Below are 25,618 nucleotides of genomic sequence, written 5' to 3' on the forward strand. Positions count from 1 at the left end.
TGGAGTAAGTTAAGCATACCTCTCCACCTGCCAAAGCCCAGATGTGGGGAATAATATGGCACGGAATCCTCAAATACAAAACATGCAACAATACGTGTGTTCCAGAAAGCTTCCAAAGGAGGTTGTTTTCAGTTCTGTTCAAGTTCCCAACGATTTGTTTCATGGTTTGTGCTATTTTGTTGTTGCAAGCAGTTGCTTTATTCAATGTTGACAGGTGGGTGGAGGAGCCAGCGACAGGCGGGGGGGGGAGCCAACGTCCAAATTAGGAAAAGGAGGTGAATACAGATGGTGAATTTTGAACTCATCCTTTGCTCTAAGGACCAGTTCAGGCTGAGTTCTCATGTGTATATCGCAATTCTCACTCCATCAGAGATCAAACACCAGTTTCCATATTGTCTTACACACAGTACTGTTCCAATTAAGGCAGTACACACATTTAACTGCAAGTCATCAGACTGCTTCACACAGTAGTCACAGTTATTAAGAGATGACTCTGCATTAAAGCTCTGTGTATAAAGACCTGTGATGGCTGTTTCACACAACCAGCGACAGGCTGTGGGGGGAGCCAGCGACAGGCTGGGGGGGGGGAGCCAGCGACAGGCTGGGGGGGGGGAGCCAGCGACAGGCTGGGGGGGGGAGCCAGCGACAGGCTGGGGGGGGGAGCCAGCGACAGGCTGGGGGGGAGCCAGCGACAGGCTGGGGGGGGGAGCCAGCGACAGGCTGGGGGGGGAGCCAGCGACAGGCAGGGTCAGGGAGGGGGGGAGCCAGCGACAGGCCGGGTCAGGGAGGGGGGGAGCCAGCGACAGGCAGGGTCAGGGAGGGGGGGAGCCAGCGACAGGCGGGGGGAGCCAGCGACAAGCAGGAGGGGGGAGGAGGTGGCAGGCGGGAAGGGGGCAGCAGGATGAGCAGTGGGGGCACACACACACCATCGTCACTCACCTCAGCTCTTCACCTCCATTCAGCTTCTGCTTCTGCCTCGCCCTCCGGTGCGGTCTGGCTCTCCACTTCCTCCCTCGTGCCTCCTAACACAGAGCATGAGGGAAGAGCAACACTGCGCAGAAGCCCAGTATGAGGCACATGTCTTTTGTCTACCAACCACAGGAGCAGACTTCCCCTGTCCCCCCCCCCGGTAACTTCCAGATGTAACACGGGAAACGTTATAGTTACAGCTGAAAAGTAATAAAATTACCACTCGTTCTGTTACAAGCAAAATGTAACGAAGTTACCCACTCGTTACGCAAAAAAGTAGTGAATTAGAAACTCTGATGCCATGGTGTTTGGGCCTGTCTTGGTCTGCTTTCAATAAGTGTATGCCTTATTTAAGTGTTTGGTCAATACCTAAACAACAGTGGGCCCATTTTAATGTTTTGGTTTCAAAGATCTAAAATGTCAGATTTCTCCGCATTTGCTTCCAAGATAAAGATAATTACTCTTTGAGGTGGAAAAGACTTCCCATGTGTTCTTTTCTATCAGGGGATCAGAGAATGCATAATATATCTTCTTTATGAGACTGTTGCTCAGTTGAATTCTTGAGACTCTTCTTGAGGGGAGCCAATGCATTTATTTCTGAGCAGAAACCTGATTGTCTCTTGGACCTGCTATGATTGCTAGTTCTTAGCTTGTCCTTTTTACAGTTGATTTGCTTGAGGCTGTGATCTTGTGTTTTATATTTTGTGTTTTCTCTTACTGATCAATGGTTTGTAATAAAAGCCCGCGTAACTGATTACAGCTCCAGAAAACTGCCTCAGTGTTTGGTTTTTCTCACAAGACCTGTTACACTATACCATTGAGTTTATCCTTCTGCACACATTGGCCTGTGTATCCCTGGGAGCAGCCAGCCCTGGCTACATTGTCACCCTCACTTTGGATTGGACTTGGATCCAAGTAGCCCAGTGTTTCATTTTGTTCACTCTGGATTAAGCCACTGGGGCGTATCTGGGCAATAGAGAAGAGGCCAATTCTCGCAACTTGGTTGGCAAGCAGACTGTGGGGCTTAAACAATCCAGGTTGCCCTTTTCCTCACACAAAAGCACTCATATGATCACTCCATGAAACTTGCAGATTGTGAAGCTCCACCTCATTGTGAAAGCCTTCACAAGCAGGTTGGATGAGGATGTGGCAAACTGATCTGTGCTCATGGTGAAGCAGGCAAAGGGATACTGGAGCATAAACCCTGGAGCCTGACATTGCAACATGGCAAGATGGTCATATGAACTGACTCTTAGCTGTAGGTGGGGCACAACAGGAGCTCTGCAGCTGAATGTGCTGCTATCGTTCTGCAGTTTACAGAGGGTGTCCACACTGGCCCTTCATAGAGGGCAGTTTCACCTTTACTACTAATTGCTAGAGTATCCAGTTGTTTGTAAAAGCCACATGTTTGTAGAAGGTAAATTGTAGAATGGACACCATCCTCTCATTCTCTCAGTGACACTCCCAGAAGGGATATTTGAGAAGCAGCACTTTGCCCTCCTCTCTGTTGCTAACTGAGTGCTTCCCTTTGCAGTGAATAGTGCTGGATTGGGCATGATTGGACCAGTAGAAAGCCAGAGTATTGCCTCAGCACAGCGACTCTTTGATACCAATTTCTTTGGCTTGGTGCGCCTTATCCAGGAAGTCTTCCCTGACATGAAGCGGCAGAAGCAGGGACATGTTGTTGTGATGAGCAGCGTCCTGGGCTTGCAAGGTGAGGCCCATCCAGGAGATGGGAAGGGCTCTGTGAGGGAGTATTTGGGTAGCAAACATTGATTAGCCAATAGCATGATAATGAGGAAGACACATGGCAGCAGTAGATTCTTTCCTCTTCTTGTAACTGGAAGATCGTCTAAATAGAGGCTGTTCATGTCTCCCATTCAGGACATATGATACTGCTTTGTACTGAGCCAGACCATTGGTCCATCTTGTCTACACTGACTGGCAGTGGGTCTCTAGGTTTCAGATCAGGATCCTTCCCAGCCCTACCTAGAGATGCTGGGATTTGAACCTGAGACCCTTCTTCCTGCAAAGCAGGTGCCCTACCACTGAGTTACACTCCTTCTTTGCTACAGGACAAAGGGGTGAAGGCACATTCTGCAAATGAAACCTAGCCATCCACAGCAGGAAAAACAAACCACAAAGTAGGGAAAGGGGACCCAAGATCACATTCATGGGGAGGAGCATCCTTCCTGAGTCCAAGGAGGCATCAACAAAGAAATCTAACACATTCTTCATAAATTTATCCAACAACATATTTAACCCAGTTAGACCCTTCCCACTGATACTACTCCCAAATAGGATAACTCTCATTGTAAAATAACATAAAACAAAACATCTTTATATTTCTGATCTAGGTTTGTTAACACTCTGTGGCTGGCACCTGTTGGCTCTTTTTTGAACCCTAAAAGCTCTTCCTTCTTTCCTGTATTGTTCTCTCTGATTGCATAGTGGAATGTTTTGCAAAGTGATGTCTCCCCTTTTCTTTATTGGCTGAATAGACTTAAGTTCTTTTTAATTGCTGCTCATAAAATAAATTGCCCATTCCTATGATTTTACTTAATCAGTCTAATGAATGAGTGCCTTTATGCTAGCAAGATTATTCTTCCGTTTGGAATTCCCTTACTCTGACTAGGGTTGCCACCTTTTTTACTGGCCCTTATCTGGTGCTTTTAACAGCAACCTGGAATACAAAAAACAAGCAAATGAAGCTTCCCCCTCACTGTGTCCATGCCAAGAAAAGCTTTCCCTACTTCTGTGTGTTGACCCTGCTGTTAAAAGCACAGGAGCAGGAGTAGTAAAAAAAGCTCTACTTCTGATTGGCAAGTGATTCCTTTTGGTTGTGGAGTTTCTTATGTTTTTATTTGTTCTGGAGCAGGGATGGGGAACCTGTGGCCCTCCAGTTGTTGTTCAGCTCCCAATTGCATCAGTCCCACACAGCATGGGCAATGGTCAGGGATGATGGGAATTGCAGTCCAACAACATCTGGAGGGCCATAGGTTCTCCATCCCAACTCAAGAGTAAGAGGACATATATAGGAGCAATCTTTCTCTAACATACAATTCCTTACAGGTCTCCTTTTCAATGACATCTACTCAGCCTCCAAATTTGCTGTGGAAGGTTTCTGTGAGAGCCTGGCCCTGCAGGCCCTGAAATTTGGGATCAAGTGAGTATTGGGGGATTGTGATATGTCATGGCTGGGATTCCCCTACCACTAAGAGGGACTTGAAGCCGCTGGAGTGCTAGGCTATTGAGAGCCAGATTAGTCTAGTGTGGTAGAAAAATGCTTTCCCTTGAATCAGTCTGTAATAATTAGTTAGATAACTCCCAGTCCTTTTCTTTCAACATTCTGATAGTTTGTTCTCTGTTTCCTGGACTGTATAAACGTTTACTAATGTTCCAACAAAGCTTTGGTTTTTTGGTTTGTTTCTGTGTTGTTTTACGACCTTAGTGTTTCTTATGATAATTTACCATATATATTAATATTCTCTGTCATGTACTTTTCCAAGCCTCTAGTCCAGTTGTGGCTACTAATATTTGAGCTGAAATTAACATGTTCTCTATCATTTTTTGGCATTGTTGTTTTTAATCCATTTTTCAGTCCTGTTTGATTCCCAAAGCAAGTTTGGATTCCCACTTAAAATATTTTAACAATACACAGAAAGACAGACAAAATGAAATCAACAGTCGGCATTAAAACTATCAATAAACAACTAGTCATTTAAACCTATCTGAAAAGGAAGTCCACATAAAGGGTTCAAGGCTCCTAAATCTGACCCATAGTGACTGGAAGCTGAAAGCCTTTTTAAGCAGTGTCCCACCAGCCTTGCAGAGGGCAGCAGGAGAGGGCTAGTGCCTTCATGTTCTGCTTGTGGACTTCCCAAGGCCATCTGGTTGGAAACTGTGGAAAACAGGATGCTGGGCTGGAAAAGACTACAGCATCTGATCCAATAGCTCTTAAATTCTTCAAAGGCATTAGCTTGTAAAGGAGAAATTTTAACAACCTAGGTTATAGATGCTAGGGAGCATGGAGCGTTATTTAAACACTGGGGACTCCTGGTCAGTGGGTTAAAAAAAATAGGTGCTTTACTGCACAGTCATATAAGTGTTTGCTTGGAAGGAAATCCCACTCAGATCAATGGGTCTTATTCCCATGTAAACAAGTATAGGATTGCAGCCTCTGGGAACAATCCAGACTGCAACAGGCAAAGAGGCTTCATACAAAGCCCTGTTTCTTGATCTCCTGTCCTTGGATCAGGAGGTCTGTTCCTTTACACAGGCCCTCCCTTTCACTCAGATACAAGTTATTCAAGCTCTGAAGGGAACTAGGATCAGCAAATTTGCACCATTCTCTTCAGCAGAGAGATGAGTTATATAACAAATAACAGTATTATCTATACTGGGAATTCATGGGGGAGGGAAGTAATACAAGATGGATCACAGCGCAAATTGTTTTTTTTTAAAAGGGGGAACTGCTGCTTATTATGACACTTAATCAAAAGGGAAATTTTTATCGAGATAATTTCATTGTTACTTAGGAACAAATGGAGGTCTGTAATGAAATGTCGTAATGTATCGCTAGCCCCTAACAGGAGTGCTGCTTATCTGGGCTCTAAGTCTTATACAGGCCTCTGGGAGGAGGAGGGCAAACAACATTTCAGGAGGACACCTTTTTTTACTGTCTTTGCCCAGAAATAGCTTCCTGCTGCGTTATATAATGCTGAAGGGCTCAGCTTCAGGACTGGATGTCAGCTTTCAACCTGAGTACTTCATTGCTAAATATTTGGTGGAGAGGCTTCTGGTCAGCTGGAAAGGAAAAAGTATATTTTCTTCCTTTCTGTGCCCTTCCTGAAATCTCTCCATGCAATGCAAGAAGGAGGAATTTTAAATGTTTTCCTTTTATTTTTTAAATTGTACAGCCCACCTTTCCATATATAATGCCCAAGGCACCTAACAATAGAGTGCATAGTGAAAAAGTAACCAGTCAGTGTAAGAATAAACATAATAAGCCCGAACACAATAAACCAGAGCTTGGAAGATTACTTTTAAAAAGTAATAAGTTACAGTTACATGGCCCAAAAAGTAGTAATTACCGTTACAATCACAATTGCTCTGAAAGTAACTGATTACTTTACATTTCCTCCAAAGTAATCAGCACAATTACATTTCAGTTACTTTAAAAAAAAAAGCCTACAAGGTGCTGGCCTTGGCTGCTGCACCTCTAAGTAGCCTAAAACAACATTACAAATAAACACACACATACAGAGGTAGTAGAATAATTCTGTTTATCCGTAAGTTAGCAGTGGTAGCCTCTCCGCTGGTAAGGGTGGTGGGGAGGGAGGCTGAGGCCACTACTCAGATCTTTGCACATCAAACCAAGTGCAGCCCCCTCCCCCTCAGCCAGCCAGCATAATCTCTTTCACTTAACCACCTCCCAGACCCTGCCCTGCCACCAACTAAGGGACACACAGTCAAGCGAACATTTTCCCCTGAGATGCAAAAAAGTTAAAGTACTGCAAATGCAGCACAGTAGCCAGAGAGGGTGGTGGAGGCCACTTTGTGTGCCAAGTGCAAACACAGTATTCACACACACACGTTGCCATCTTTCACTTCCACAGTTCTTTATCTCCATTCTGCTGCTGCCTCCTTCTCCTCCTTTATCCATGTTCTTGACCTCCGGGTCCTCTTTCCCTCCACTCCATTCTTCACCACCAGTATCTGTTTTTTTAAATAATTGTTTTCTCCACTCCACCCCGTCTAACTCTCCGCCTCCTCCCTCGTCGCCTCCTTCCCATCCACAGAGCATGAGGAAAGAGTGACACAGAAGCCCAGTTTGAGGCACATGATTTTCATCCACAAATCAGAGGAGCAGAAGACTTCCCCTGCTCCCCCCCAAGTAATACCCAAAAGTAATTCTGGAAACGTTACAATTACTCCACAAAAGTAGTAAAATTACTCCTAGTTCTATTACAATCAAAATGTAAAGGAATTACCCACTCGTTAATCAAAAAAGTAATGAATTACAAGTAATTTGTTACTTGTAGCTAGTTACTTCCAAGCTCTGTAATAAACTGCTTAGAGTTTTGTGATTAAGTGGTCTACATATCTTTCCAAACAAACAAATAAATAGAAGATAGTAAACTCAGTATAATCAAATAAGAAAAGATGAAATAGCAGGAGCAGCCAGTTAAAAACATATTCGCTAACAGGCAAAAAACCTTGCAGTTTAAGGACGTACCTACAGCCCACAGATATTTCTATCAAACTTTAAAAAGCAGAGAAATTGGGTAGCTATAGTGAATGCACCAGGGGAGCAGGAGACCTGACCTCCTCTCTGAGATATTGTACTGCCATACAAATTTGTAAAAATGCAAACACAATTTGGGTTGGTGTTTCACAGTCCAATCCACTTGCTGTGTAGCTTGGAAGAATTTGGTAACATGTGCCTCTGAGCATATGGTGAGTGGTGGCAACACCTGCCATCTCCAAAGATGGAGAATCACATTTTTGTATGTTTGTTGGTGTTCTTCTTACTTTGCTTCGTTCCTGTGTTACTATTGTTTCTACAGAGAATCTAACCTAGAAAATTATATTTGTCATTATTCATCCTAGAAATCTGTGTCAAATTTACTTTTATTAATTTCAAAGCCTTTTCAGTATCATATGATGGTGAAGACAACATTTTGTGTTTCAAACTGGAGGTTATGCTATTGCTATTTCGGGGGCATTAACAGTTGAATCTGAAACTGCAGTTTGATGTAAAATCAGACTGATTACAATATGTTGCTACTTAAGCAATGACTCTAGGTGTTGGAAAAAACAAACTTGGCCTGCCCAAGGTGCATGTGTTCCAACCTGCTATGCTTAAACCACTCCACTTAAGGAAAGGTGGGCATGGTCAATTAAAAACATAGAGCACACCTAGAAATTTGCTAGACCTCCCACTGTTTTATCTTCTGCAAACTGAGACACTCCTCATGTCCATTGGAAACTGTTCTGCAGAATAGTCAGTGCCATTATTTCACAATTGTTTTGGAGTTTTCTTAGTGTTGCAAAGTGTTGCTGTACTTCACATATTCACAGAAACAGAATCAAAAGAAAATGATTTACTATAGGAAACTTCACTAAAATTGTAAAGTAAATCACACATATTTTAAATTGACTATCTGAACTCTTATCAACTGTTTTAATATTGTTGCTTTCTCCCTGCTAAAATTGTTGCTTCCTCCCTGATAGATCAGCACAGCACATATCTTGTTTCTGTCTTTTGGGCTGATTGCAGGTATTGTCACCACTCACCATATGCTCAGAGGCACATGTTACCAAATTCTTCCAAGCTACACAGGAAGTGGATTGGACTGAAACACCAACCCAAATTGTCTTTGCTTTTTGACAAATTTGTAGGGCAGTACAAGATGAAGGTCAGAGTATGGGGCAAGGTCAGTAATAGGATTACAGGCACTCTGTGAACGTGGTTGAATTTTAATTAATTTCAACAAATTATGAGAATGACAGAAAAAAGTCCAACAGGTGTCTGGATTTTCTCTCTCTCTTTTTACGCTTTGAACTCTGGATTGCCTCTGTTTTTTGTATTGCCATGAAAATTGAGAGGATTGTTAAGCAAGCATTTCTGAGTTCAGGATTATAAATTTTGTAGGGGTTTGTTTTGAAATGAGCTTATGGGAAGCATCCAAATGGCATGGGGGGGTATTTTCAATTTAACATTGCAGAATGCGAAAAATCCATGCTGGTTATAACTACAGCCACTCTTGTGGCGGTATAATTAAGATTTAAAGTACAATACAGTAAACCCAAACAAATCACTTCAGCAGGCCAAATGCCTTTTACATAAAACTTTTTTTACTTGTTATCTGCTAGCAGAAGGCTATCAATGAGGAGGCTATACTGGCCTCAATTGGTAAGAGGTTTCGAAGCCAGGGCACAACACCCGCCAAGAACGCTCTTTGTTGAATTCCATCAAAAATAATCCTCAAAGCACAAGACCCATCAGATTTAACCTCCCACAGGGATGCTATAAGGTGTTAGAAACTCAAGCAGGCCAATTCTTTTTCGTACCCTCTGCCCTTGTTTCATTCTCCTTACTCCACCTTATCCCGGCATATGAACACCATCAACATCCTGTAGGTCATGGAAGCCTACAGGCCATTTTCTTCCCCACCTCCCTTTTCTTTATTTTAATTTACCAGCTAATATACTACTGCATAGCTGGACAGCTGCCCAAGTAGACTGAAACCTCACCTTATTTTTGGGTGTCCCAGTGTCACTTCAGAACTGATATGCACAGGACCACCCAAGTTCAGTATTAATGTGGATGATGATGGATGAAATTTCCTTTCACGTTTAAGTGCTTAAGAGACTTTGAGGTTCAAAGAAGGCATGAGAGACACATACTAATTAAATTCCTCACATTCCTCATGGGGAGTGTTTTTTAGTCTTGAGTTCTTTTTACCTGTGCCTGGTCTATTTTCTCTGGTTTTTAACTCTCTGTTTTATTAATTGGTATAGCATTGTATTTTTTATTTATGATTGTGGGCTGAAGAGAAGGGTATAAATGTATTCCTTTATTTATAATAAGTGTGCAGAAGCATTAATACCTATGCTATTAAATCTGCCTATTCTAGTCATTGTTGGTAGCGAATTGGTGGAGGGAATGCTTGAAAGAGTTAAAATTGTTTGGTATTTTAAAAAATATAAAATGAAATAGGAAATGGTTTTGTGTTCCTATTTCTTAGCAGAGATACAAATACAAGCAGTAGAGTGAGAATATAAACCAGTCCACACTTTTCCCACAGACATACTAGTTAGTCAAATAACTCACACACAGAGTCTTCTTAGGTAAAAAGATAAAGAATATTTACTCACGACCTTTCATATGTTCAGGAAACATAGGCTCTAGCTTAGATGAAAGAAAAAGTAGAAGTCTTAGTCCATTTTAGTCTTTGGTAGTGATGCTCTCAGGAGAACATCTGCCATGTGGCCTCTCCCAGTGGTAAAAAGCTCCGTAATGGAGATTATGCAGGAATCCCCAGGACAAAGGAGGAGGAAGTCAGGTAACTAATCCCACCTATTAGGAAGTTACATCATGGTAAACAGGTACATGGGATATTTCCCAAATATCCCTTAAAGGGAACATCTCCTTTTTTACAAGGGAGCATGCAAGCTTGCCTATTGCAACAAAAATTAAGGGACTACTGCTGAACCAAAATAATCATACAGTACCTTCATGGTGTGTTTTCTCTCAGGTGAATTTGGCATTCTCGGTCAGCGAAGGAGTGGAGCAGACAGGAATGGGTTAACTCTCCTGGAGGCAGGGTCAGCACTATAACACAAAAGTTTAACTGGTGGCCAGATGGAAGGGGAGGAACCTTCTCCCATTCTCCAGTTTTTGACTCTGCCTTCAGTAAGAAACAGAGTCAGCCTTTTCCTCCTGGGTCCCCATAAGGGATTCAGGAACAGTTTTAGCTATTTTTCTGCTCAGAGTTTATCATCATCAACTGCAGTCGAAGCAACAGACTCCTGCTTCTCTTCTTTCACTTCCTGCCCTCACTGAATAGCCAGATTGGAGGGAGGAAGAGAGGAATTTTTCTTTCTGAAGAGGCGCTGGAAGTGCCTGGAAGCGGTGGAGGCCGGGATCTGTCTCGCGCCTCTCCCTGCTGTCCCTTATCGAACGCTCTTTCACAGTCCCAAGGAGAGGGAAGCTTTCAGGAGTGTTTTAAGAACTTGGAGGAGCAGAGATTGGTCTTTTGGTATCCAAAGCGATTTGTTGATTCAAAAAAACCCCTGGGGCAATGGGCCTCCGCTAAGCGTGGTTGGCCTCCTTGTCGCATTGTTCTCAGGTAAAGCCTCTAAGCTTTCTTTTTCTAATGGGGGGGGGGCAGCTCCAGCCCGGGCCTTTTTCTCTCTTTAGCTGGGATTTTTAACTGTGCCTGGGGGAGACAGCCCTTCTCGTGCCTCTGCGGAGGAAGATGAGACCCTGAGTGGGGGGGAATCTACATCTCAATTAGGCAATCCATTAGTCACTCTAGCCTCAGCGGCGGGAAGCATGCTAGACTCCCCACCTGAAATAGTTTTGTTTCCTCAGCTCCCTTCTACTCAGCCAGGGGGAGGGGAAGATGCACACATGGCTCCTGCAGGAAAAAAGCATGCCAAATCTCACCATCTAGATAAGCCCTCTACCTCTTTGGCCGTGTTGGCCTGGTTTAACAAGGCCATGATGAAGGAGGCAGGGGCTTCCTTAGGCAAGCATTGAGCCCGTGCACATAGGAAAAAAGGCTCCAAGCACTCCAGGGCACACTGCCATGATTTCTTCTCATTTTCCTCCTCTTCCTCCTCCTCCTGGGAGGCCAGCCCAGTTAGGGAAAGGGGGAAGAGTAAAAGCAGGGGCTCCTTACAGAAGCCTCAGCAACACAAAGATAAACTCAAAAGATGCTCCATCTCTGGGTTCCCACCTGACCGCCTTTCCCTTAGCCCAAGCTCCTGGGGGGAGGACACTCCCCCATCATCTGCTGCATCAGATTCAGAAAAGGAAGAAGGGGAACTCTCAGGGGAGGATTCCCCTATGCCACCCCCAGTGCATAAGAGGCTGTATTCTCCTGACTCCTATCCTATTTTGATTTCTAAGGCTATGGCCTGCCTTCAATTAGAACCCCCTCAGGAAACTCCTCAGGAGAGGGAACTAGACGAAGGGGAACAGGGATCTTCAAATGTCTTCCCCAGGTCGGGATCAGAAGATGGTCATTCCCTTTCCGAAGTTCTTCAAGGACATTGTTAAGGAAGAATGGGATCATCCAGCCAAATCCAAAACTCCACATGCTCTGTCCAAAAAAACTATATGCTCTTCCTGCCATGACCATGGCAACCCTTCAGGTCCCGGCCATTGACAAGCCTGTGTCTGCTCTCAGAGCCAAGACAGCTAAGACAGAAAGAAGGAGTGGATGCTCTTTCAGACCAAAGTGACAGGCACAGTGAGGCTATCTTAAAACGCGCACACGAAGCATCTGCATTGGCCATGAGAGCTTTGGCAGCCACCTCCTTCCTGGCATGGGCTGCAGTAAAGTGGGCTAAAGCGCTACTATCAGAAGTGCCCCCTGATGCCAGACACGTCAGGGAGGGGCTGCACAAATTGGCTAAAACAGCTGAATTCCTAGCAGATTCCTCCTTAGATAGCCTACAGTACTCAGCAAGAGCTCTTGGATATGGAGTGGTAGTAAGACGCAATATATGGCTGAAACAGTGGGAAGTGGACCATCACTCCAAAGCGTCTTGCAGCTCTGCCCTACTTGGGTGGGCAGCTTTTTGGCAAGTTTCTAAAGCGCCACCTGGTGGAGACCAAGGATAAAAAGAAGGCTCTTCCTTCCACTCCCAGGAAGGATGACAAATCCCATAAGAAGGCTTCACATTCCTTTTGTCCCAAGGGCTATCCAACTACCTACAGGACTACACGTCAGTTCTGGGGGTCCTGGAACTCTTTCTGGAATTCCTCCTGCCAGCGCACCCGTTCCACACCCTCCAGTGTGGGGAGGCAACAAACATCATCAAAACCCCAAGCCCAGTGTCAAGCAAAGCCATGCATGACACCAGGATGGCCCAGGTGGGGGGCATACTTAAATTTTTTGCACATGCCTGGGCGGCCTCCACCTCAGACAAATGGATACTGAGCACCATCCAGTCTGGCTACTCCCTAGAGTTTGCCACCATTCTGCAGGACAGATGAGGACAGCTCCTCCATCTCATCAGCCGGAGAAGCGGCAGAGAACCCTGCATGCCATTTCTCACCTCCTTGAGATAGGCGCCATACAACCCATGCCAGAGCATCAGTGGTCCTCAGGAGTCTTCTCTGTGTTCTTTATAGTCTCCAAACGCAATGGCAATTACCACACCATCTTGGATTTAAAATTCCTGAAAATCCCTGCAGACAAAGAAGTTCAAGATGGAGATGCTCAGGTCTATAGTGGAAGCCATTCAACCTGGGGACTTCCTGGGATCTATCGCTCTCACAGAGGCGTACCTGCATGTCCCCATTCTCCAGCAGCACAGATGCTTCCTCCGCTTTGCGCACAGCCACCACCAGTTTCAATACAGGGCCATGCCCTTCGGCCTTGCCTCGGCCCTGCGGGTGTTCACCAAAATAATGGTAGCAGCAGTGGCAAACCTTCGCACTCAGGTAGTCCATGTATACCCTTGCCTGGATGACCTTCTGGTGAGGGCCTCTTCAGCTAAAGTGGTGCAACGGGATCTCGAGACTACCATCCAGTGCCTGGAGAACCACGGCTTCATCATCAACAGGGACAAGAGCTATCTGATACCCACCCAGTGCCTTCAACATCTGGGAGTGGTCATCGACACAGCTCAAAGCAAGCTGTTCCTGTCCACTGATAGCACAGACAAGCTCCTGCGCCAGTTGCACACATGCCTGCAAGGCAGCCAGGCTCCTCTGATGGACCTGGCTCAGCTGCAGGGCTCCAAGATAGCGGCCATAGACTCAGTGTCGTGGGTGCGCTTCCACTTAAGAGCCCTGCAGTGGCTGCTGCTTCCATATCAGGACCAGATCACTTCACGCCAGAATGGCTCATCACCCTCCCGAGGCATGTGCAGGAGTCCCTCCAGTGGTGGGGATGTCTACCTCATCTGAAGAAAGGCCTTTCCCTCAAAGCTCCAACAGTCTCCATAGTCACCACAGACGTGAGCCTATATAGCTGGGGGGCGACCTGTTTCTCCAACATCGCTCAGGGGAAGTGGTCAGTGGGATGGGGAGGGCACCTTTCCGGAAACCCTCTGGCAACCGCCGGTCGCTCACCCTCTGGATAGAGTAGTAAGGCTCCCTTCATCCCTTCTTGACACCGTGTGCTGATTTGTTAACGCTTGTTCTTATTCTAGCCTCTGTTCAAATTTGAAGTTCATGTAGGTGGAATAGCCGGCTGCTCAGTACTCGGTTTTTTACAGCTGTGTTACAAACTGAAAAACGGGAGAAGGTTCCTCCCCTTCCGGCCGGCCACCAGTTAAACTTTTGTGTTATAGTGCTGACCCTGCCTCCAGGAGAGTTAACCCATTCCTGTCTGCTCCATTCTCCGCTGACCAGAAGTACACTTCACGGTAAGTCCAACTTTCCGATCTATGACCTGTTGGTCACTCTTGCTTACCAGATGTCACGTTTTATGCACAGTCCATTCTTCTGGCATTTTAGGGCATTGTTATTGCAAGACTCCGCAGCATAGACTAAAACTAAAACAGTGTACTAAAGCAAAAAAGAAGTGGCTGGCCTGAATGCCAGAGGCCTAGATGCAAGATCCCTGCTGGCAAGCAATTGTGAGAATAGGCTACCTATATGGCCCTTTTCTGCCCAACAGACCTTGAAGTTAAGTAGTGGAAGGCCAGTATTCAAATTACCCACTGTTTGCTTCATTCTGCAGCATCAGCTTAATTGAACCTGGGCCAGTGATAACAGAATTTGAGAGGAAGCTCTATGAAGACGTAGCCAATATGGATCTTTCTGCAGTGGATAAAGAAACACTGGATATGTTCCAGGGCTTCTACATGACTTACTCCAAGGAGGTCTTCACTGCACTGGGGCAATCTCCAGAAGAGGTGGCGGAGGTAGGACGGTAGCTTCTTCTCACCCACCCTTGTTGCTCTGAAGCCCACAGGAAAGCAGCTGGCCAGCCCTACAATGCTTGTTAAGATTGTTGGCTATGGCCATGGCCCATGACTCCTTCTAATAGCACTCAAGATTGTAGCCAAAACTGCTGAGAAATAAAAGGGAGATTCTCCAAGGTTTGCAGAAATACGTTTCTGTAGAGTGACAGAAAAGAGAAACTTGTAAAGTGTTGGAGGAGAAGGGGAGAATGGAATGCCCTGCTTGGAGGGAGTGACTTGACTCCTGAACAGGAGCACTCCTTTTAGGAGGGAGGTTACAGTACAATATTTTGTTGTAGTCCCCACCTGTAAAGGTTTACACAATCGTGAAAGGAGTGGGTGGATTTTGGAGACTTTCAGGGGTGGGCAGAGTTTCTAAATTTTTTCAAGGTGAAGGTTTACTGTAAGAGGCAACAGAGTGTTGCAGCCATTCTTTCTCTTTACTGTCTCCCACTCCACCCCCCAAAATGAAAATTGCTTCCACTTCAATCTGTGGTTCAGAGTAGGCTGGTAGCATTCCTCATTGAGACTGGCCCAATGTGAACAGTGCCATTGTTCATTCCCAGGGAAGTTCTTGGTTTGAAAAAAGATGGCTGCCCCCCCCCCCTGGCCAATGTATCAAGGTAAAAATGAATAAAGAAAGAAACATCTCTTTGATCAGACTCTACTGCAGACAATCCTGCAAGGATGCTGATGTGGGTGGTGATTTCTTGAAACAAGTTTTCAGGAAGCAAGAAATTGGTACCAATGTTTCAGGGATGCAAAGATTGGTACTAATGGAGATAATCAACTACTTTGATTATCTTCTGGGAGACAAACTCTACTAATAGATAAAATCTTGACATGCCTTGCTGACAACTTCCTCTTTCAGAAGGTGGAGCAAGGAGCAAGGGGATTGGCTACCCTTAACTTGACCCAAACCAGCAAGAAAGAGAGGTCAATAAGATTAAAGTAGCAGGAATAATGGGGGAAGGTGACCATGTAATGCTGGAATTCTTGATCTTATAGAAAGCTAAAGGTGAGTGTAGTCAAATTATGTACCTTGGATTCCAGGAAGGCTTATTTCACTAAGAAAAGTATTACATAGGATTCCATGGCTAAATACAAGAATAGGGAAAAGGAGCCTAAAATGGGTGGGGGTTTCTCAAGAAGGAGTTACTAAAGGTGCAATCACAAACAATTGCAAAATTGAGACATCTGACCAAGCCAATGTGGCTGCACAAAAAGCTTAGTGTGAGCTGAAAATAATGAAAGGCAATGGAAGGAGGGACAGGTCACCAAGACAGGCAGCCCAGACTTGTGGATCAGGAAAGCTTAAGCGCAGAACGAGCTAAGGCTCGTGAGGGATGTTGAAGAACAACAAAGGGCTTTTTCATGTATGCATGAAGGAAATAGTAGGCTCTCTGCTCACTAAAGATTGTGACATGCTAATGGGTGACAAAAAGAAGGATCTTCTCCCAAAAAGGGAACTGTGTGCACATTTGCATGTTACTAGTGGAGGGTCAGAAATGGAATTCAAGATTGATGAGAATTTGACTACCTTTAAAGGAGTCCCAAGTCCTTTGGGCCAGCAGCACTGTGTGCTAGGGTACTAAAGGGACTTGCCATACTCTCAGAATCTCTGTCTCACCTTTGAGAAATCCTGCAGAATGGGTGAGGTGCCACAGGACTGGAGATAGGCAAATGTTGTCCCAGTCTTTTTTTAAAAATAAAAAGGAAGAGGAGGATCTGGGAAATTACAGATGGCCACTCTGACTGATTTTGATAGCAGAAAAGATACTATAACAGATGATAAAGGAGTCAGGTTGCAAGCATCTTGATAATAATGCAGTGATTAGTAGAAGCCAGCATGGCTTTGTCAAGAACAAATCCTGCCATACTAACAACCTTAAAATCTTCTTTAAATATCAGGTTACTAGGTCAGTGAATTGTGGGAATCCTGTGGACATAATTTATATTTATTTCAGCCAAGATTTGACTACCTCCTCATTTTGGTTAACAAATTGATTAAATGCAAGTGTTGAAGATACACTCTTTTAAGACCAGTTAAATGCTCCAACGTACAGGGGTTCTATTGAGTAACAGCAAAAAAAGATAAAGCACTTGAGGGAAAGGCTTTCAGGAAGCCAGTCCTCCCTAAAATCACAGTTACATAGCTTTTTAAATTGGTTTATACGTCATGCATACATGATCTAACACCAATACATAATTTACCTATCAATAGCCAACAATGCATCTTATTCCCATATAAGGCACATACACAACCCTTCTGGGTGGTCTTTAGGGCAGGTTTTACCCCATCTTGTGACACCGTAACAGGTGGAAGGTTTCCAAACCTTTCTGAGATTCAAAACCATCCTCCAAAGATGTGAAATTTCTCTGTACCTTTGCTTAATTCTGTAACTTAACCACAAACTTATTTTCCAGCAGCAAAACTCATTTGTCTAAACTTCTTCTTTTAAAGCTTTTATTATTCAAGCAAGCACTTATGCCAAGACCTCACAGCTTATAGATTAATAATTGTTATTAATTATTATTGCTTATAGATAGGATTACTTTAATGAGACCCTTTTATTCTTATAAATCCCCTGGACACAGAAATATGTCCACACAAGCTAGATGAAAATTCCATAAGGTGAATTCACACCTGCTTGGAAAACAGTATTCAAAGAGTTCTAATAATGGTTCCTCATTAATGTTGGGGGGAGGGAGATTTTGAGTGTGGACTGTGTGGCTTTGTCCTGGGCATGGCAATAAGAACATAAGAGCCTGCCGGCTCAGGCCACTGGCCCATTTAGTCCAGCATCCTGTTCTCACAGTGGCCAGACAGATGGCTATGGGTAAGCTCACAAACAGGGCCTAAGTCCAACAGCACTCTCCCCACCTATGATTCCCAGCAACTGGCATTCAAAGGCTTACTACCTCCAGCAGTGGAGGTAGAACATAACTATCATGGCTACTTTTAATATTTTTATCAATTACTTGGGATGGACAAAATTCTTATCGGATTTGCAGGTGACACAAAAGTGGAAGAGATAGCTAACAGAAGTTGGGAATAAAATTCAAAATGACCTTGATAGAATAGAAACTGCTAAAATTAACAAACTATAATTCAACCAAGACAGATGGCAAAGTTCTGTGGTTTGTGTGGGTAGGAGCAATGAGGGGAATCAAATGCACAGTTATAGGATCAGGGGGAATACATGGCTTGGCATTAGTACACATGAAATGATCTTGGGATTGTAGCTGATCGCAAGCTAAATAAGGGTCAGCAGTGTGATGAAACTGCAAAAAAGGCTAATACAATTTTAGGCTGCATTCATTGAACCATAGTTTCCAAGTCATGAGATGCAGTAAAAGGTAAAGGTGTCCCCGCACTTATAGTGCAAGTCGTTTCCGACTCTTAGGGTGACGTCTTGCGATGATTACTAGGCAGACTGTATATATGGGGTGGTATTGCCAGTTCCTTCCCCGGTCTTTCTTTACCCCCCAGCATATGCCGGGTACTCATTTTACCGACCACGGATGGATGGAAGGCTGAGTGGACTCTGACCCCTTTTACCGGAGATTCAACTTCCTCCTTCCGTTGGATTCAAACTCCGTCCATGAGCAGAGCTTCGGCTGTGTTACCGCCGCTTACCACTCTGCGCCACGGAGGGTCATGAGATGCAGTGGTTCCACTTTATTCTGCAGTAGTATTACCTCATCGGGAGTACTATGTCCAATTCTGGGTACTGCACTTTAAGAAGGATCTAGACAAATTGAAACGGGTTCAGAGGAGGGCAATGAAGATGGTCAGGAATATGGAAAACAGTTTATGTGAGGAAAGATGTAAGGTACTGTGTATGTTTAGCCTGGAAAAGAGAAGATTGGAGTGGGGTGGGGGACATGATAGCACTCTTCAGATATTGGAAGAGTGTCTTATAGAAGAGGGCAAAGACCTGTTCTCTGCTGCCCAACCGGGCAGTACCAGATCTGTTGGGCTTATGTGACAGTAGGATAGATTTTGGTTGAATATTAGGAGAAACCTCTTAATGGTAAGAGCAGTTTGACAATGAAGCCAATTACCTACAGGAGCAGTAGGCTCTCCCATTGCTGGAAGTCTTCAAGCAAGAGACTAGACAACTATATGTTTGGGATGCTCTAGCTCTGGGTTTCCTGTATCAAGCCACAGGTTAGAACAGATCTGGTGGGCAACCTTGTTGTCCCAGTGCGCCTGATCTTTATCTCCCCTCATCCTGTGGGCCAACTTTGACAGGTGGATGCGACCACTCATTTGTCAGTTATCTGACATTATGATGTCGAGTGACTGATAGATGGGTGGTCCTGCTCACCTGACAAAGTTGACTCATGGAAGGAGGAGTCTGCTTCGCCAGCACGTTCCCCTCAGGGAATGTGCTGTTAAAGCAACACCCAGCAGGATTGACCCCTGCCCCATCAGCTGACATCCCCAGTGAGGTCAGCTGATTGACTGGTGGGCATGGCTATGCGGAAATAGCTTTGCAGGCTAAATTAGATCCCCTGAAGAGTCAGGATTGGCCTGTTGGCCAGAGGTTCTCCACCCCTAAAATAGATGGTTTATAAGGCCCCCTTCAACTCTGTGATTCTATTCTTTGATTCCCCCCCCCCAACCTGGCTCTTCAGTGACATTAGAGGCAAATGTACGGTTGGGAATTTCATTTCCTCTTCACAATATGTAGTCCCGCCCTGAGTGACTGTTGCTGTAGACAGACAGTGTAATAAGCTTATTTATTGAATTAGTGTATTGCTTCCCACACAAAGTCCTGAATTGGGCTGAGGGTCAAGTTCTGTTTCCTTAAAAATAATAGGTGACTGTTTGACCTGTGTTGATAATGCTATTGGTTATTAAAAACATCAGCACAGGGCATATGGTCATCTATTTTTAAGTCCTACCAAAAAGCTCCTTAAAATGTACTGCTTTTTTGCAGTTTAATCTCATCTATACTGAAGAGGAGGCCTTCAAATGAATCTTGCCTTCCCCACTGCAATATTTTTGTGCCCCCTACTGAATTTTAAAATGGCAATACTGGTTGAGTATTTGTTTGGTGGTTTTCAACATTTCTAACCTGCTTTGCTCTCCTCCTGGCAGCATGCTATGAAAGTGATCACTTCAGAGAAGCCTCCATTTCGGTATCAGACCAACAGCCTCTACACGCCCATCACTACTCTCAAACATGCTGACCCCACTGGGAACCTGCCCCTCAATGCCTTCCATCAGATGATCTTCCAGCATGACCGGCTCTTCAAAGCCAGCCTCAGCCTCCTCAAAATGCTTCAGTGGAGGAAGAGGCGGGACATGGACTGTAACAGGTCCCCCTGAGAAGAAGTGGCTGCCCCACCTTGGAGCCTCTCACTCCCTGGATAGGGCACAGCCCACTTTCAGGCTTCCTAGGGAGTTTAGCATTGAATCTAGCCCTGACAGAGGGTTGTATATACACCCTGGATGCAGGAACAGCCCTACTATGAGGCAAAGGGGGAGTGGCAGCAGCAGATTCAGGATGTCAAGCAGAGTGGAAGACAGACAGATCTGAACCATTGGGTGCAATCCACTGGGGAGGTGATGCACTCTCGTCTTTCCCATTCATTTCAATATGGCTTGTGCAAGAGGCATTTCCAGTGGATTGTGCCACATTCATGTCAGTTACTGAGTGGAAGGCGCCATTTAGTTCTGTAGGGTTTGGGTTTTTTTGCCTTGGGCACCAAAATATCTTGGGCTGAGAAATTATTGGCCCCTGCTGAGATCAAGTCCCTTCACGGAAGAGGGCAAGCAAACCCAATCTTCTGCTGCAAAAGAGCATTCCACCTTACTGCATGGGACTTGTCTCAATGTCACATCCTCTCTGAACATTTAGGAATGTCATTATCAGAAGTAACCTAAAAATGTAATCTAGTCTAACCTAAGCAAGCAACAGGACTTTGCTAGATAATAAATTTTATTTATATTTTTAGTGGGCTTGAATTTGAGGGATAAAAGAAAGAAAGAACCTTCAGATACCTAAGGTACCTTCAGGAGCCTTCCAGATGTTGGACTCAGAGTTCCCATCAGCCACAGCAAACATGGTCAGTAGTCAGGAATGATGAGAGTTGAAGTCCAACAACATTTGGAGGGCAGCAGATTGGCTACCCCTGTTTTGCACAGTATGTATAGCAGCCTTCCCCAGCCTAGTGTCTTCCATATGTTGGGAAGAGGCTGGTGGCAGTTGTAATTGGGAAGAAATATCTGGAGGACACCAGGTTGGGGAAGGTTGATGAAGAGTAGGATAGGGGACCCTGTGGTCCTCCAGATGTTGTTGGACCCCCCCCTCCCATCAGGGCCAGATTAAGCTGAGGAGGGGCTCCCTAGGCTGATTGGTGTTTGGGGGGCCCTTCTTCTCTTAGGCAGATCCATGGAAACAGCCGCAGGAGGGATCGCAGGACAGGAGCTTCTGAGCCACCTGCTGTCCCATCCCATCCCCCCTGCTTCACCTACCTTTCTGCTTTTTTTGTGGCTGCACGCACTGCGTGCGCAGGTTTGCCATCAATCAAGATGGCGGCCGAGGTTTCCCTAAGGGGCTGAAGCCTCTGCCGCCATCTTGGTTGATGGCAGCAACGTGCGCATGTAGCACGCATGCATGCTATCAACCAAGATGACGGCAGAGGCTTCAGCCCCTTAGGGAAACCTCAACTGCCATCTTGATTGATGGCAAACCGCAAAAAACAGCGGAGAAAAAGGTAAGTGAAGCGGGGGGATGGCGGGCGGTTCGGAAGCTCTTGCATGGGCCACCAAGAGCTCCGGGCCCCTAGGCTTCAGCCTACGAAGTATAATGGGTAATCTGGCCCTGCCTCCCATCTTTGACCATTGGCCATGCTGGCTGGGTCTGAAAGGAGTTGGATCTGGAAGGCCACAGGTTCCCCAGCCCTGACATTGAGTGGTAGAATTCTGGACCCATATTACGTTAGCCCTGAAAGTAGGATTGTCATATTCTTGAATGTTCTTTTATGTAAAAATAAATGAAAAACTGCATGCAGTAAACTAGCATATCATTCAACGTGTCATCATAGCTGTCTCTTCTGATGTGCTAGTTTGCTACAGGGAGGTTTATATGAGTGGGAGAATTAAGAACATAGTCTGACCTTGTATAAAGTAACTTCCTATCTGATCACCTAATCCACTGCTCTGATTGCTTACGTTGGCTGACACTGGCATTTCAGGCTTTCAAACAAGTCTTTCTTATCATCTGCTACTTGATCCTTTTAACTGAAGGTGCCAGAAATTGAACCCGGGACCTTGTACATGCAGAACAAGTGCATGAATCCCCTGAATTCAAAATATGATCCTTAGCCCTTCTTTAATCTGAAGTGATATGGTCCAGAATGCAACCACATCAGACTTATCATCTCATTCTGCCTAAAGGTGGATCAGCTCTCATTTGTGTACTCTAAAGCAGAAATATTAACAGGAGTCTGGGCTCCTACCTGATTATCTCCCCTCACAGAATTCCTGCTGAAAATGTCTCTCGGCTTTTGACAGTCCTAGACTAGCTCTTAAGTTAGGGCTGGGAGAATGTGGCCCTCCAGATGTTGGTGGACTATAGCTTCTGTTTTCTTTGACCTCTGGCCATGCGGGCTGGGGCTGATGGGAGATGGAGGCCAACAACATCTGGAGGGGCATAGGATGCCCAGCCCTGTCTTAAGCAACTCCAAAAATGGAGAAGCTGTCTTAAGAATGCCCTTGCTGAAGCAGTCCTGAAGGCTGAAATAGAGATTGAATGGCAGTTGTATTTATTTTCCAGAGGGACCAATAATGTAACCAGGAGAAGGAGAAAAACTAAATGAGACATGGAGCAAAAGGAGCAGGAAGGAAATATGAGAATATTTTTTTTAAGTGCTGCTGCGGCTTGATTTCATATACAACTTGGAACAATAGTGGCTGAATATAAATAAAGGAGTGCGAAAGAGTCCAAGGGAACGGCGAATGTCAGTAGGGGAAGAAGTTGACAGATCTGCTTCATTTGCACATGTAATTTTAACTCATTTGGGCAGCGATACATCTCGGAAAGTACCAGCATGTGGGATCTGAGAGGATTTTTGGCAACACTGCAAAGAACTCCAAAGCACACCTTTGACTTGACTGTTTGGAGGGGGGGTAGAGGAGAGTGACTTGGACCTGGGTTCAATCTTTTATTCTACCATGAAGTTCACTGGGTCACCTTGGGCTAGTCACTTTCATTTTAACCTACCTTGAAGGCTTGTGGTGAGGATAAAATGGGGGAGAGCTGTCTATGCTGGTCTTGAGTTCCTTGGATAAGAGTAGGACAAAAATATAATAGTTAAAATACCCTAAGTAGGAAGAGGGATTGTCAATCCACTTGGGAGTTGACCAGTTAGGTAATTTAGGTATATTCTGGAGGAGAGAGAGAGAGTGTGTGTGTTTTGTGTGATGCAGGAGGAGAGGTAATTATTACCAAATCCAAAAAGAACTTCCAGTTTTGGGACACTGACTGGTTTTACTGAGAGACTGCCTAACTGTGCCATCTTATGCATGTTTATTCAGACGTAAGTCCTATTAAATTATTTGGGGCTTACTCTCAGGTAGATGTGTATAGGGTTGCAACCTTAGTTTTGCACATTTTACTATTCAGTAGTCTGTTAAATAAATACTTTTGTACAGGAATTGGCTGCTTTTGTCTGTCAATAGTCATAGTTTTTCAGTATACTGCATTTTCCACAAATTCCTGTACTCAAAGCAGTTCACAGTTTAAAATACAATAATGGGCAATAAACATAGTGCCTAATTATACAGCAACGAGAGTGGCTGTATATTATAGCCAGCATGGATTTTTTTGTATTCCGCAATGTTAAATTGAAAATACCCCCATGCCATTCTGATGCTTCCCATAAGCTCATTTCAAAACAAAACCTTACATAACTTATAGTCCTGAATTCAGAAACGCTTGCTTAACAACCTTCTCAATTTTCATGGCAATACACAAAACAGTCAGAGAGAATAGACAGTTCAAAGTGAATAAAAGGGGGGGGGAACCAGACCCCTGTTGGACTTTTTTGTCGGAGTTCTTATAATTTGTTGAAATCCATTAAAAATCAGCTATGTTCACAGCGTACCTGTAATCCTATTACTGACCTTGCCCCATACTCTGACCTTCATCTTCTGCAGTTTAAAAGATTAAAAAAATGCCTGGCCGATTTTTCATTAATTTGATAAATTTTGCATTGAACTGAATGATAATGTCATGTATGCTCAGTAAGAACCAACAGTGTTCTAAAAGCCAGACTCCCAGCTGCTGGGCTTGGCTAATCAGGGGGCCATACCCACCCCAGAGCTTTATTTCCCTTTAGACAGTTATGACTTCCCCCAAAGAATCATGGGAAGTGTAGTTTGTGAAGGGTGCTGAGAGGAGACTCCTATTCCCCTGACAGCTCCAGTGGCCAGAGTCATTTAACAGTCAGCTGCTCTGATTAAAGCTCTGTTAGGGGAACAGGGCCTGTCCTAGCAACACTCAGCACCCTTCACTAGTTACACTTCTCAGGATTCTTTGGGAGAAGCCATGACTGTCGAAAGTGAAATAAAGGTCTAGTGTGGATGTGGCATGGGACAGCTTTGGTTTAAATTTGAGTGGGAGGCTACATGTGCCTGCTGTAGAATAAAAAGGTGGGGAAATACTGAAAAAGAATGATACTGTTCACAATGTTTTCCTTTGGGAAAGAAAAGGGGCTTCCCCTCTGCCCAGTGCCCACCCACCCAATCTCCTCCCCTGTCCCTTCCCCAGGTCAGTTTCACCTATTCTAAGCATAATTGCACAAGAGTAAGTGCCATTGAACTCAAAAAGCGTGCAAATGATCAAACCTGGCCTCTCCTCCCTCCTATCCCCTCCCTCTTGTCCCTTCCCCCTTCCTTTGCCCCTCCCTCCCCATCGCCTCCCCCCCATGGTCAGTTTTACCTATCCTAACGATGATGGCACAGGAGTAAATCCCATTGAAGTCAATAAGCATGCAAATGCTCAGACCTGCCCTCCCCCTATCCTCCCCCTCCTGCTTGCTCCCATCCCCCTCCTCCCCTCCTTCTCCTCCCCTACCCCTGCACTTCCTCCTCCTCCCTTCCTGTGGTCAGTTTCACTATCCTAAGCATGATTGCAGGGGCGTTAATGCTACTGAACTCAATAAGCATACAAATGATCAATCCATTCTCAGCAAACTTGGACAGGATCCCATTTCTTACCTCCCAGATTAAAAAGCAGAGAAATTCACTAATGGGCAAAACAACCTTGTGGTTTAAGAATGTACCTATAGCCAACATTTTTATCAAACTTTAAAAAGCAGGGAAATGGGGCAACTATAGTGAATGCACCAGGGGAGCAGGAGATATTGTACTGCCCTATTAATTTGTAAAAATGCAAACACAATTTGGGTTGGTCTTTCACAGTCCAATCCACTTCCTGTGTAGCTTGGAAGAATTTGGTAATATGTGCTTGTGAGCATATGGTGAGTGATGGCAACACCTGCAATCAGCCCAAATAACAGAAACAAGACATATTTCTGCTGATCTCGTTTTAGCAGGGAGGAAGCAACAATATTGAAACAGTTGATATAGTTAAGATAGTCATTTTAAATATGTTTGATTTACTCTGCAATTTTATTGAAGTTTCCTTTAGTAAATTATTTTTCTTTTGCTTCTGTTTTTGTAAATATGTGATGTACAGCAACACTTTGCAACACTAAAAAAAAACTCCAAAACAACTGTAGAATAATGGCACTGACTATTATGCAGAACAGTTTCCAGTGGACATGAGGAGTGTCTCAGTTTGCAGAAGATAAAACAGTGGGAGGTGAAATATATTCTAGCAAATTTCTATGGTGAGTGGTGACAATACCTGCAATCAGCCCAAAAGACAGAAACAAGATATGTGCTGTGCTGATCTATCAGGGAGGAAGCAACAATTTTAGCAGGGAGAAAGCAACAATATTAAAACAGTTGATA

The 25,618-nt window shown here is 44.6% G+C and overlaps 1 protein-coding gene across 4 annotated transcripts in view; it reads left to right on the forward strand.

The window, feature by feature from the left end:
* Positions 1-23,296, forward strand: part of LOC133390601 (retinol dehydrogenase 8-like) — a 38,601-nt gene extending 15,305 nt beyond the window's left edge. For 3 of the 4 annotated variants that reach the window (XM_061639551.1, XM_061639560.1, XM_061639531.1), the window contains 5 exons: positions 2,504-2,683; positions 4,042-4,135; positions 14,008-14,082; positions 14,400-14,583; positions 19,733-23,296. In XM_061639551.1, coding sequence (XP_061495535.1) covers positions 2,504-2,683; positions 4,042-4,135; positions 14,008-14,082; positions 14,400-14,583; positions 19,733-19,963 — 764 coding nt within the window. In that variant the 3' untranslated portion in view covers positions 19,964-23,296. The remainder of the gene's footprint in view (positions 1-2,503; positions 2,684-4,041; positions 4,136-14,007; positions 14,083-14,399; positions 14,584-19,732) is intronic. The other variant, XM_061639541.1, reaches the window with a different exon arrangement.
* The last annotated feature ends 2,322 nt before the right edge of the window (positions 23,297-25,618 follow it).

The sequence above is a fragment of the Rhineura floridana genome, chromosome 1 (genome assembly GCF_030035675.1).
Source record: "Rhineura floridana isolate rRhiFlo1 chromosome 1, rRhiFlo1.hap2, whole genome shotgun sequence".
NCBI lineage: Eukaryota > Metazoa > Chordata > Lepidosauria > Squamata > Rhineuridae > Rhineura > Rhineura floridana.